Consider the following 14669-nt stretch of genomic DNA (forward strand, 5'->3'; position numbering starts at 1 on the left):
GTGACTTTTTACTCAGGGTTACTTGAATTTTGCAATATTTGCATGAAAACATCTTTAGAAATATTCCGGAAAACACGAAATCTTAACTCTTGCTCAGCAAGTGTGATACATCGCGATGATTTTCACAAATCAATGAACTTGATCGTACGTGAAGATCATATTCCAGTCTGTCGCTTTCCAGTGAGAGACTGCGAGAGAACACACTTCCAGTTTCTCTCGTGATCACTCGACTGTTGTGACCTCGTGGTCTCTCCCATTCGCAACTCCGCTCAGTCTCACTGTGATCGTTGGTTGTGGAGGATCGTCGCGTCCGCACAGAACCGCACGCGAGTTTGACTGTTGTTTATGCGCATTGCCTTTGAATTGTCTTTTCTGTGGCTTCCGTGAATTCTGTGGCTTGCATCTGTGTGGATGAGCAGTGTAGTCAAAGCAATGATTAATATTTTATTGTACGCAGAACATCATTTCGAGTGGATTCTCCTTTGTAGTGCCCAAATTACAACCGTATAGTTTATGTGTTTTGTCGAGTGGCAAAAACATGTGTATGTGAATTAAATGTTTGTGATCATAGTGCATGGAATTTTGGCTGAGTGAAAAAAAAAAGAGAAATAATTCAGCGCGTCTTGGAGTTCATCCTCTTTGATTTCATCACAACACCGACCATCGTCTATTTTGGACTGGCAGCAGACCAGAGAGCAGACTAGTGAAAATATTATTTCCTCGTTGTATAAATAATATTTGTGTTGTAAGAAAGTGCTGCAGGCAACAACACTAAGTACAGTTTTGTTGCACACCAAAATCTACACATCAAACCTCTGGATAATTTCATCGGAACATGGTAATGTTCGTGCACACTCGAGAATATATTTGTGCTTTAGAGTTTTAAAAATAAAACATGATCATGATGAGTCAATTCTTCCACATGCTCCATCTTCCGCGAGCACTGAAAGGTCCTCATGCTCTGCCGATGCCTTTGCAAAAGTATTTGAATACTCCGTGTTTTTGCCTCTGTCTTTCTCAAATTGCTACTCAAAAAGTACCCGAAAAAGAAGCACAAACAAATCAAATGTCATTGTGGAGGAAAAAAAACGTTTATTGTGTGGGCTTAGCTTGAAAATATATGTACACGAGTTTTCTATGTCTGTTTTCGCCACGCTTCCAGCATGAGAGACATTCTTGTTGAAAAATATAACGTTGGATGGCACAGATCTTGCTGGTAGGAAGACAATCTTGGCGCTCACTCTGAGCCAACTTGAAGCGTGGGATCGGAAGTCAACGATCACGAAATTGTCGAAACACTTTAATATTCTATAAAAAGAAATTTTCATATTTGGTGTAGATTGGGAGGAATTATCGTGAACTCAATTCGACTTTTTTTCATCTCTCTGTTCTCCTCCACAATTTTTCAGATAATGTACTCCGCGGCGTCTTCTAACGACCATTTTCCGGTCTACCAACTCATACAGTCCTCTGTCTTTCAATGTATTTTGACATCGGCATCGTTAATTCCTCTAACAATCTATTGTTTTCTCTCCCTGTTCGATAATTGGATAAATATGCGCGTTTTGTTTAATGCTCACGAATCGCATTCGACTTGTTATTCAATTGCATTTGATTTATGGTAAACATGAACTAGATTTTGAGATGTTCGCGAGTGAATAAGGAGGAAAAGATCTCTGCTCAGATGGATTGTTTGCAATTTTCCAAATTATACCATCTCCCGCTTGCAGTCTAGCATTATCATCTGTTACCCAATGAAATTACTCTTAAGCAAGCCGCAGAAGATGAGTCTTCTAAAAGTTCATTTCTTACATGGTATTACTTTCACGGTATCTGTAATAATTAAATCAGAAATTATATTATTACAAGCATAATTATGATGATTTCCTTTTATATCATTCAACATTCCATTTTGCTTCTGAAACAATTCATTCATAAATATTAATGTTTATTGTTCGCGTAATATAACAACTCGTTAAAGAGCATCACACAAAAGTTAAATTAAATAAAATTTAACAAATGAATAATTTTATTTAATTTGTACATTTGATGTATATAATCTATGTATAATCTCAATTACATGACTTTTATTTACTACAATTTGAAGAGTTATCAATTAGAAAATTGCAAATTGACAATTACATCAGCGAATATTAGTTCGACTATTCTGTTTAATATCAAGATGTGGTCTAGAATCAGTCTGGAAATTAGAGACATATACAAAAAGTTAAAATGTTTTCCGTTCAGAATGATTGTCTCTATAATTACAGGCTAATGAGGCATATAATTTTAATAATTTCTATGTAAAACACAAAATATGCTATAAATTTCAACCTGAATGGCCTGAACTGAATCCATTATATTTTACCGCAGGATATTTATGTCATTTATTTTAATTTAAGGCTATATATTAAGGAAAATTACAAATAGATCATTCTTGCGAACAATGTACGAATCTGGGAATATTTCTCATTAAAAACAAAACGACTTCAAAAAGCAGCGCTGTAATACTCTTTTCCACCCATTTCTCTTTCATTACGTTCCTCCACTTTCCCCAATCTCTAATTTATGCACAAGCCGTATTAAGTCGATTCCATTTACTTTTTAAACAACTATTATGTGTATTTATCATTCTTTTTTACCATAACACATTAATGCCACTTTAAGCCTCAAGTGCTATTATTATCCATGCATTATTATAATGATTTGCGTGCTTTAATGCATTCTTGTGACTCGTTTTTTTTCGCTTTTAAGTTACACCCACAATTAAGACATCTATTAACATAGAATCTCTCTCCCATGGCTCTCCATCAGGTTGTTCACATCGTATTCTGTACTTTGATTGAATGTTAAAGAGACGAGTACATGAAAAGTGATAATTAGTGAGTTGATATGACTCATTTTCCATTCATGGAGCGCCTTTTCCCAGTGGCCAGGCCGTATGGCCTGCGAGGCAGAGTTGTTGACTAATTAGAGGCAAATGATTGGAAAGCTCTCTTTGAGAGCACAGAGTGCTGAATGAAAATGCATGAATGCAAATCATTGGCCATCAGCGGCATCGTGGTCCCTTATCTGTCTCTCTATCGTCAGATGAACTTGTCACACTTAACCGATTGGGATGATTTATAATCTATGATCCATGCCTAGACTCATTAAAGTGCCAAGTATAATCGTGAAGTTGCATTCTCTCTGTAGACTTGGTGTATTTTCTCCTTCGAGAAACAATACGCTTCACAAGGAGATAGTGGCCGGATGTGTTGTAATTATACTTCGCGTGGCCATACAGGAGACACTTAAAATGGCAAATCGGCGGTGATTGATTGACTTTTTGGGCATGGAATGTGTCTTTGAAAGGGTACGTTCACTCTCTTTTTTTCCTCCATTCAACTCCTTCCACCCAAATACAATATTCATTATCGGGAGAACGTGTCATGAATAATTTCCAAACAGTCCAAAAGTGGCAACAATTTTCAATGACTCTCATTTTCTCCTATTCCATCATCCCATACTTGATTCTTCATCGCTTTCGAATAATGCGAAAAAGAATTCACACTACAACTTCACATGCATGAAAACAATTCGTTTGATGTATTGACCCGCGGTGGAAGTCGAGGCGCTGTCATGGAAGGGAAAAAGTTCACTATACACTAATGAGCAAAAAATTTCTCTCTGCCATCGAACAAGCGTACAAACACACTTTTACGCTATTTTGCCGGTTTTTTCCGTGCCCCTGTACATTAATGATGATGACTCCATAGGATATGACGCTCTACCTACACATTCATTTGGCCACATGGAGAAAAATTCGTAAGAACGGAAAACTCTGAGTGTTTTTCCCTCTTTCCGCAAAGTGCCTTTGTTCAACCAGTCAGAAATAACTGTGTGTGTGTTCTTAAGATCTCGATAGACTTCCACAGCCTATGAGTGAAGTGAAAAGAAGACATATTTTCCTTCGCAATTTAATTGGAATCCTTTGCTACAAGAGTAGTTTTTGCCTCAAAGCTGGATTTTCTCATGTGACTGCGTTCTTTCAGTCAACTTACTCGTGCCAAAATCTAATTTCACCCATTAAAATCTTCCACACTCGATCATAAGGAGAACTTGAACGTTTTTCCCTTTCAAAATTCCACCCACAACAGCGATATCATGAGCGATTCTGATCTTTGAACGCTCAAATATTTTCTCAGCAAATGTGGGTTCATTGATGGCTACTGTGTATTCCACTGAGGCACACTATCTGAAAGTCTCTATTGTAACATTAGCAAAACAAACATGAACCAATATACTGCATTTTATATGTATGTCGACGAAGAACATTCAATATTGTTTCAAGTGACCCAAAGTCAAGTTAATATTCGTCTAGGAGTGAATATATTATGCAGATGTCTTGGATTTGCATCTCAGAAGAAATTTTCCCGACATTTGCAATGCTTTGTTTGCTTTGGTTCTTCTTCAATTGACTTCAAAGTCAATTATTGGCTAAAGGAAGAGCACTAATTTATTTCAAATAAAAATTATATGTCTCAAATGGGTTAATTATGGGAAATGTCGTGTAGAATGGAGAGACTTTCCGACAAAAATTTTAATGAGCGCGAGATTACACCTTATCAGTGATAATACTGTACAAATATTGTGTAACTGAAAGTGATTTTCTTTCTGTATTCATTCTCATACTAATTAGCTGTCCAAATTCCTCAATCTTAGCCATCTTGCAGGTGAAGAAGACATTTTCAGTGTGAAATGGGAATGGTAAATCAATAGATAAGCCGCAGTTGTACATCTGCGACACAGAAATCGGACAGAGAACACTTCTCATGGGAAATCTCACGGGAATCATGACAAGAACTAACTTTACGTCTGCTCTGGTGGTTATTTTGAAAAGATACCGCGAGTCATCGACCTGTGGCGTATATGAAAGCAAATATCCGAAACTGGGTGCACGTCTCCAGAGCACATGAAAGTGTACTGTTGCGAATAAGTTGAGGGAATTCATATTGTAGCGAATGTTAAATATAATCACGATGTCTCAAGTCGTGGCGCAAAAGAAGGGGTTTGCTGAAACACAAGAGAAACTTGAACCGAATTGATATCAAGACGACCGACTATCATCAGTCCATCCGCTCTTGAGCTTATTATTGCCATGGCATTACATACAAACTACAAAAGGTTGTAATAACCAAGAATGGGAACAAAAGAATGAAACTGGTTTATCAACTTCTTTGTCTGTCTGACTTTAGTGCACGGCGCATTGTGCCGGGTGCTGAAGATCCCGAGGATGCTGCAGAGAGTTGCAAGAAGTGTCATTGTCAACATCATCAAATAGCGCCAAAAGCGCTACAAACTATTCACAGTGTGTACTTTCTGGCTACAATATTGTGCATCACACGGGCTGAGAGATTGCAATAAGGAAAATGTTGCTTTCCTCGTAAACCGTTAACACTTTGTGCACGAGATGCACTTAAATAGAAGCGAAAAAGCGCTGAGGTGATATTTCAAAATCAATTAGGAGTAAGATAACACTCTTACTGCGCACCCTCCACTCATGAGTGCGTTTTCTTGCATGGCAAGTGCCTGAAAAATGGCAAGCAAATTGTTTGCAAATGATCTCGAAAATTCTTTAGCTAGAAATACTCAATTGATTTCATTTAAATTCCATTTCTACAATATTGGCGAAATAATCCACCAAATTCTAGTCCATTTGTGTATACGTAATAATTTCATACTGACCATTTGTGTCTATCATTTCACGCTAGACGGGACATGGTTACAAAACGATTCCACAATTGCTGATAATTGCACAGGAATCAGAAAATTTAATTAGTTGCATTACTCTCATTATTATTCTCCCCCACTAATTTACACATGTCCAGTATAATTAACTTTTCATGCATGCAAATTGGAGTGTATTGAAAATTATTTCACCATAAAATCTGAACTAAAAATATACACAAAGTTCTCTCCAGTATTTCTTTTACTTCTTTCACGTTGGAATTTGATGAATTTGCTCTGAAAATAATAACAACGCTGTTGAACATTTTTAGCGCTCGTGGCGAATGTTGGAGAGAGAAAAGAGAGAGTTTCTGGTTTCTTGTGGCAAGAATTGCGCTCATCAGGTCCATGTGTGGCCGAATTGGCCACTTGAATGGAATTTCTCTTGGAAAAAAAACATCAGATGGGCAAAAAGTGGACGCCATCATGAGTGGCAAAAATCTAATAATCGAAACTGTTTCTGTGATTTTTCGACTCCTGCAATGGTCAAAGTGGAGATTTGAGTGCAGCCAAAAGAAGTGAAAATGTCGCTGAGAGTGCTTGTGATGCTGTTTACCGTGGAAATGTCCTTTCATGGTAATACTGCAACTGAACTGGTTGCACAATTCAGTCAAACACACTCTTTTCCACCATTTACACAAGATTCTGCCACATTTTCTTCGTTCCCACAAACAACACACGACACTATACGATTTGTCAGAGGAAGATGACTCTGTTTATTGCAGAACTGTTTACACTCAGTGGCGCGCAACTGTGATTAATATCTACAGTCAAAACTCTCTCTTTTCCCTCTGCTGAATTTCACAAAAGCGCTCTGACTAAAGAGACAAACTGTGTCTCATCAATTTGTAATCACTTAAGATGACGTTCACCGAGATTCGCGATGAAATCAACACAGATGTTGGTATCAATGTTTCCTCTTAAGCATACAATGCTGAGTATTCTTAGAAGTACTGAATTCATGCATGGCAAGGTGCAAAAGCAATATAAGAGAAAATTGTCAGACTAACCTGATTCCTTTTGCCTCAGAATGCTGTATGTTTTATGTATGTAAGTCTGAGAGGAAAAGTATTTTATTTGTTTTATACTCGAAGCGATAGCAAAGATTGACTTGTTTCAAGTGAATATGTGGTTTTAGCCAAAATTTTAGATCACTAAGATACAATAATTATTGTCTTTTGCATGAGATTCTGCGCAATGTTTAGTTCATTTATCTATTTATTTTGATTTTGCTTCCGTGCGAGATTCTCCTAATGGTTTCTCCCATATCTTTGATCCTTCACTGGGTTTATTTTCATATATTCATACAGACATAAATAAGCGAATTATAAGAAGAAAGGAACTTTTTCCAGACCACACGCAGTCAAACATGCAATTCGAGTCTCGTGTCGGTATTCTTACAAATCTCCAAATGAAATATGGCTTTAGTTGCTCCACCCAATTTGGATGGACGCGGAAGATTTGGGAAAATTTTTTTTGGGAGGAAACATCAGTGGTAGAAAAAGACTTGAAAGTTTCCAGCAATCCATTTCGCAAATGAAATTGTAGGCCGTAATGCAAAGTCCGAGATAATTAATGGGGAATGTACAAACTAGTAGAATGCAATAAAAGTCGGCAATAAAGAGTTGTAATTGCGCGACAGTATGCCGGAGAAATGCTGTTTTCTCTCTCGCAAAACTCATTGTTGGCTATGGCTGTGGACTGGTCGAGTCACTCGAAAACTGTAACTATTGCACCATGGATTTGATGCGCAGATGGATGGAATTGTGTTAGGAAAGCACATGTGGAAACGGTATTTGTGCGATATATGTATGTATAAAAAGCGACCAATTTGAGATGAAGAAAAAAAAGTAGACACTTGCTAGTGTTGACATATTTACTTTTCCACTCCAGTTCCAGGTAAATTATATTCCGTAAAGGAAGGGAAAGAGAGAAAGGCTGATAATTGAAAAGACAAAACTTCAGCCACACAATTATTCGTTGCGGTGTGAGAGAACTAGAACATGACCGCACACAGGCAAGTGATAATAATGCGCTGAAAGAGGATAAACGTGAAAATGTTGAGTTAAAATGGACAAGCATGAGGAGGAATTTTCACATATGTTATGTCCGGAAATGAGATCCCTGACGATGAAATTCTGAAGAGAGAGAGAGAGAAAGAGTGTATAAAACACATTAGCGGGACAGTTGAAACACTATAAAAAAAAAAATACTCACCAAACATGAAAGTCGTAAAATGCAAAAATATCTCTCTTTGACAACTAATTCAACTATAAAAATAAAATCCCCACAATTCGGTGTTGTATCAGTGTTTTTTTTTGTTCTGGCACAGCGGAGGGAACCAACTTGTCAATTGGCTTCCAAAAAGAAATTAATATGCACCACGAGGATTTGATATATGGCGCTGCAGTGGTCCCAACGTTTGGGTGCATCATTTTTACTCATGGCTTATCATTTTATAAATAGTCACCCATGAAGTGGCAAGTCAGAAAGTTTGGAACACAAAGATACGAAGTAAATACAGTTGAGAGCACATTTAAGAGGACTTTTGCTTCGAGACTTAAGCAAAGCATTTCGCCATAACTTTCTAAATGTGTGGTCTCACCTTTCATCAGGTGTTACAAAGTTTTGATAGAGAAGAAAATATATAGCCATGCTTTTGCCGCACAAATGTGTGTTGATTTTGACAAGCTTATACGAATAAACTTATGTACAAATGTTGTGCATGAATCGCACATAGTTCCATCATTATTAAAGTGTGTGCAATTTGACAATTTGCCGATCACACATATGCTTCAAGCATTTGTCGCAGAGAAGCTGTGACAACTGTTAATAATATCTCTATTTTTACTAAAATAAAATCTATTCCCATAAATTTACCGTTATATCGAAGAATGTTTATCTGATATGTTGTGCATAATTTTCTACATTTTCATTATGCGTCCAGTCATTTATTCCTGCCACTGTATGTATTTCACGAGCAGAAGATTTAACAGTTCGGGAGGAAAAACACGACAAACTGCTTCACTTTCTATAATTTATGATCTTGATCTCCGGGGCTTGAGAAAAGAGAAATGATGAAATTTGAATGTATAGAGGATCCGCGGAGAAAACACTTAAAAGCATCTTAAAGCTAATTGGTAGTTCGATTAACAAGGTTTTCTCAGCGCGTTCGGGACAAAAAGTAGTTCATAATCCCACAGTGAAATAAGAAAACTATGAAAATGGAAGATAGGCAATTATCGGCTTCGAGATGCGATTAATTCTGTGACATTGCGTGAGAATTTGCTCTCCATTCACAGGTAATGTGTCGACTTGGGCGTCCAACTGAATGGAGCAACAGGTTATTAATACGCTTTTTTCCATCTAATTCATTGGGAGGCTCAATGCCTCCGCCCAGATGGAGAGCCTAATGCTCAAATAAAATGTATTCAAATAAGACATAATGATGAATATTTAGTGGCACGTCTGGTGACTTAGAGATATTGAATGTAGGCAATGTATAGCGATCATTCAATTAATATTAATTCGGTGACTCTGTGAGGTCAATTATTTTATACCACGCCGCAGTGTCATTGGATGATTGAGCAGATGTTACAACACAATTTCGCCATCTTCCACCCACTTAATTCATTCAAGTGTCAGGATAATGAAATAATCTTTGTAAATTGAATTAAATTTTATATGGGGCGGTGTGTCTCTCCGGTCCGGACCTTCGCATCAAGATTACCATGAGAGTTGCGCAGCATTGCCCAATCTATTTTATTAGGGAAGTTGAGAGTCGACGTGCAAAAAAAGCAAAGTGACTCCCTTGGGACTGGCAAAAATGGTAATTTATGTTCAAATCGTGTCTTACCTTTTCCGAGACTGATGTGACCAACTTTAAGCGACAAAAGCCAAATAAATTTATGTGTGTGCTTGCCTGATATTTTTTTGCCCTCTTCACACTTTCACTCTTATCCTCTCCTACATTCTGCACACAGATGCCGGCAATCCCCTTCGCCACTGGACGTGATGGGTATTTGTGAGGAGTGGTGACGACCAGTGTCCGGGAAGATGACCTCTCTCCGCAAATCCGCATCCTTCCGATCTCGCATACCTGTTCGACGCGCTAAAGTGCCTCTTCGCCGATGTAGCAGTCCTCAGCCGGTTTCCTCCTGGGGACACAAGACTCATCACTACTGGCCACCGGAACAGCGCCGCTACTCGTCCTCATCCAGCTACTCCAGCAGTGATGAGAGTGAGGAATCTGAAGCTCCACTGCAGGTCAGTTGTGCACGGTAAAATCACGATTGCTTACCTTATTCGCATCTATTAATATTTCTCTCACTGCGTCTCTAAGATACACATACTGTTGTGAGTCCCGAAGGCATGCTTCTTTTCGTTTTATGGCCTAAAACATTTTTCTCTACGTGAAATTCTTCTCATTATGTTACTCACATTACTGTTGACTTTCTGAATGTTTAATAAACATTTTGAGAATCTTTTTCATTGTGAATCTTTTCTTTATCTACATTACCAAATAAGCTATGTATCATATATCAATGTCACTTTTGTGAGTTTGCACGGTTTGCACGCTGTGAAATTTATTGTTGCTGATCTGATGGTTTCTATTGGCAACAGTGCCAAAAGTTGAAAATCTTCGACCGCAGCACTGAAGAATGAAATGCCATTGAGATAAGGCAAAGTAAATGCATCGAGCGTATTGCAAGTAGTATTAATTTTCAAAAGTTCAAGCGAAAACCTTCAAGTGAAACCTTCGTCGAACTCAATCTGATGCCATTTTCAACATAATCTTCCCAGAACATTTCTCTGTTGTCTTGGAGTAATGCTTATGAATGTCTCTCCCCGAAACTCTCGAGGAAAACAGTAAAATCCTCTGGAACTTATTGCATAAAAGTGGGTGATGTTTGCCAAGTGCATACATGAAAACTTTATATGGCATTCCCCATATGATCTGCTTACTGTTCCACCTCGCTGATCTCAAATGCATTCCTTGCAGCGTCTTCTGAGACAATCCGCTTCAGCCCACTACATGCCACACACAATGGCGACATCCACGGACGCACTCAGCCTCGACGGCCTCTTGGATTCTGTGAGCAGCGGCGGCAGTTTTTCCAGTCCACCAAACACTCCGAAGAAATTGCAGCAACATCATGCTGAAGGTAATTCAAGTGGCCCCCATTCAGCACCTCTGGCTAATGAAAAATTTACCACTCGAAGGCTCTCCCATGGTGCCTTCCTCGCCATCAGCATAATGCTGATATGTGCGTAAAATTAAGCACCATGCAGAGAGCAGGGCCTCCATACGCATTCGCTGGTGTGAATGGGGAACATTTTTATGGGAAAACACTTTTTTCATGGAAATGCCACATCCATATACAGCACAGAAGATGTTCTTTATATCCCCTCGGTAGAATTCATTCAACCATAGCATTCACAACGTCATGGAGTGGCAGAAATGCGTCTTTTCAACATATAAAATAGACCGCCACTCCATTCGGCGAGCCTCTAAGGTGGCATCTCTCATCTGCTCTACTAAAGCAAGATGTACCAGAGCTGAGACAAACGCAACAACACTCAGAGTCATAAACATGAAAAGTGAGGTGACAATGCAGAAACTGTCCAATCAATTTTTATGCCATGATTCTCCACTTTTAACCCATCAAACACACTTTACTACTTTGTTCGCACTCCAGACGACACGTAGGGAATCACATCTCTCTCCGTGTCCTCCGCTGAGGAATGCTGGAAAGCAAATGTGTGACACTGTGACCTCTAAGTTGTAAATTATCGTGGGTGCACAAGGCGAAGTGATATCGAGCGGGTCGCCTAGAAGCGTGGGTTGTCTTGAAGATGTGCAAAAGAAATAAATTATCTTCTAATTGGGTAATTGCTCAATCAAAACTTACACTCGACGAACTGGGTACTTTATTTTTATGGCCTAACTAAACAAAAATTGCGTTGCAAGATGTTTCAAGTGTGTAATCATTGTTGGAGAAATATGCCCAGATTTATCGTTAAAGAAGCCACCAATTACACTATACATCGCCATAATGTATTTCTGTCTGACTGCAGTGGAGGCGTACAAAACAAAAAAAAAATATCACAACACATAAGGCAATGTAAATTTCAGCGCGTAAATTGGAAAGTTTCATAAAATTTTTCCCGTGTGCTTTTATAGATTTTTGCCTGAATGGTTTTGACTCTTTAGGTTGCCCAACTCTTTACACTTTGTATATACATATGTGTTATGCTAAAATGGATAATTATATGTGCTAAATATTTATACATACATTTATTGCACATTTCAACTACAATAATGAAAAAGTTTCACGTTCAATATCAATGCATAATAATGAATATAAAATTAATTAAAATTGTGCCTCAGGCAGACATTTTCATTTGCGTTTTGTATAATTTTTTTTTATTTGACAAAAAATATCAATATAGTTTTTAATAATTATTATGCATAATATCCCAGAAATGTATGGAATATCATAAATATCAAAATTGATTTATCTAATTGTCGAAAATCCAGCAAACCTAGTGAAAACTGCGCTTATTTGCCTATTTCTGGTTGTTTCTTAAATCTGTAGAGAACATTCTTCTTAATGCAACACCTAAATATAACTTGATATATCCGGCGTTAGTTGTGGAAATTCTTTCATGGAATCCCACGACGATTCCCCACAAATAGTAACCTCTCATACTTCATGCATATATCATACATACTATCTGTTGCAATGATGATTCATTCTCAACATTTGCAGATTGTGAGTTGTACGAGAGCACCCATTTGAGCTGTGATTCACTGGAAAGGTACAACAGTGCTCTGGAGACACTGAAGCTCACCCACGATGCGAAGCAGACGGTGTTTTCGAGCACACCAGACACAATCAATCAGGGATCTCAAGTCCCACCGAGTCGGGCCACCACCCGGCGGGGTCCCTTCCATCTCAACGAGGCAGACCTCGAGGCCGATGACGCGGAGCGACAGCAGCGTCTCGAGCATCTGGAGAAGCAGCGCAAATTGAGTGATTGGTACTACATTAAGACCAGCCCGAAGCCGAGGCAACCGCAATTGAGCCCCAAGAGGGGTGACTCAGAGCTGAGGAGAAAGAAGTTGTGTCAGATGGATGGGGGCAGCCAGAGGCTGAGGCACCCGCCCCTGGCTCCCTTCCGGAGCCTCCATCCCAGTGACAGTGACAGGAACTCGTGCGGTGTTCCGCCCTACGGAGTGCAATATCAAAGTGATCGCATTGTGGACAGATCCCCAATGATGCGTCGCTGGCATCAGGCGCGCTTCGGTGAGGTGAGCTCGAGTAGCTTCGAGCATGTGAACATGGGAAGCTACCCCATTCACTCCCGCAAGCGTCTCAGCAGCGTGCACAATTTGTACGAGAACACGACGCCGAGGGAGTCGAGGCAGGACAAATTCATAAATGGGCCATCGAGACCGCTGCCTATGCTGCCACTGTCCTCACCAAAACCTGAGCAGGTGAGTAATGTTTCACTTGTTCTCGATTCATGCGCCCAAGTGTCTGCGCCGAAGTCAATCCCGTCGGCATGTCTTCGGCCCTGTGAACCCCTAACTTCCCCTGACATTTCCTCCTCCAACACAACACCGAAAGCTCTCTCGGGGGCTTTGGGGTGTGCTTCCGCAGGAGAAGTGTCAGGTTCTCCAGTGTCGTGTTGCGCCTCACTGGATCCTGACGTGAAAGTCAATTCCAGGCGCGGTCTCTCCGCCTGAAGACCAACTTCAACCTCCCAAGTTTGTTAGTTTCAAGGAAGACACACACTCCTTCAATCAGCAGAATTTCTCGCGCTGCTCTAGCTCTAATCCATCGCGACCTTCTCCACCCTGTTCAGTCTCCAATTTGTCGCCTCCTCGACTGAGTGCCGGCTATCTTGCCAACACCATCAGCCGAGTGGCTGGACAAGTGAAAAAGGATTATATGTGGGAATAGAGAACCTATGGGCAGTGCTATTGAAGAGCGTAAATAGGGCGGTGTTCCTGCTGGGAAAAGAGAGATTGTGAATCCGTTCGCCTTTCGTTTACACTTTGTCGAAAAAGTGCATAATTTTGTTGTGCCACGGACAGAATTTTCAAGTGAACCACTCTCTCAGCATGTGATCTAATTGAAGAAGCAAAAAAAAATACAACAGTGTGTGGCAAAAAGTTGTAGACGCTCCAGCATCTGAAAACTTTGTTCTCCACCGCCGACCAAAAGTTTTCAAATTAATATCAAATTTTCGTATATATTTTCTTCTGTGGCTGAAGCTTTGTTTGTAATTTCATGTGAGATTGTAGTAGGACAGAATAACTCCAGAGAGTGATTCACATTTAAATCTACCTCATCTGTTAAGAAAAGCTCTTTTTAATTACTTTCAGGCAAAAGTCACTTCATTGTGGACAAAACATGTGCAAAAGCCTGTGCTTGGCTCTTTCCTGTTCAATTTGTGGAGTCAAAAAGTATTCAAAAGTAAAGTTTTTAGCACATTCCTGTTCGACCTAGAAGCTTGTATTTCCCTCTCTGTTCTGTGTTTACAAAACACATCTAATTAAAAGTGGATCTTCTAAGCATTGGAAACGAAATTAAAATCTTCTTTAATGCCCAAAATAACATATTTTTATGTAATCTAACTTTATATATTGGACTGTGGATTGTGATGACATTTGCGTTTGTTTAACAAACATTTTCCTCATGCAGTCTAAGAAATTAATCAATGATGTGAATTTATATTTAAACTTGTTGATCTGGTTGGTGAGTTCACAGTGGTTCTTGTAAAGCTCAGCGATGTTAAGAGAGTATTATCATTCCTTGATAAATTAATTCTTGAAAAGAAAAATGCCATTTTCCGCCACGAGGTCGACAGTTTTGCTCCACACTGTTTAC

At 39.2% G+C, this 14669-nt stretch overlaps 1 protein-coding gene across 1 annotated transcript in view; it reads left to right on the forward strand.

Moving 5' to 3' along the window:
• The first annotated feature begins 282 nt into the window (after window positions 1–282).
• LOC132257481 (uncharacterized) overlaps window positions 283–14669 on the forward strand; it is a 43847-nt gene continuing 29460 nt past the window's right edge. The window contains exons 1-4 of the mRNA XM_059754396.1: window positions 283–838; window positions 9753–10035; window positions 10772–10934; window positions 12543–13270. Coding sequence (XP_059610379.1) covers window positions 9826–10035; window positions 10772–10934; window positions 12543–13270 — 1101 coding nt within the window. The 5' untranslated portion in view covers window positions 283–838; window positions 9753–9825. The remainder of the gene's footprint in view (window positions 839–9752; window positions 10036–10771; window positions 10935–12542; window positions 13271–14669) is intronic.

This window comes from Phlebotomus argentipes, unplaced genomic scaffold (genome assembly GCF_947086385.1).
Source record: "Phlebotomus argentipes unplaced genomic scaffold, Phlebotomus argentipes genome assembly scaffold_4, whole genome shotgun sequence".
NCBI lineage: Eukaryota > Metazoa > Arthropoda > Insecta > Diptera > Psychodidae > Phlebotomus > Phlebotomus argentipes.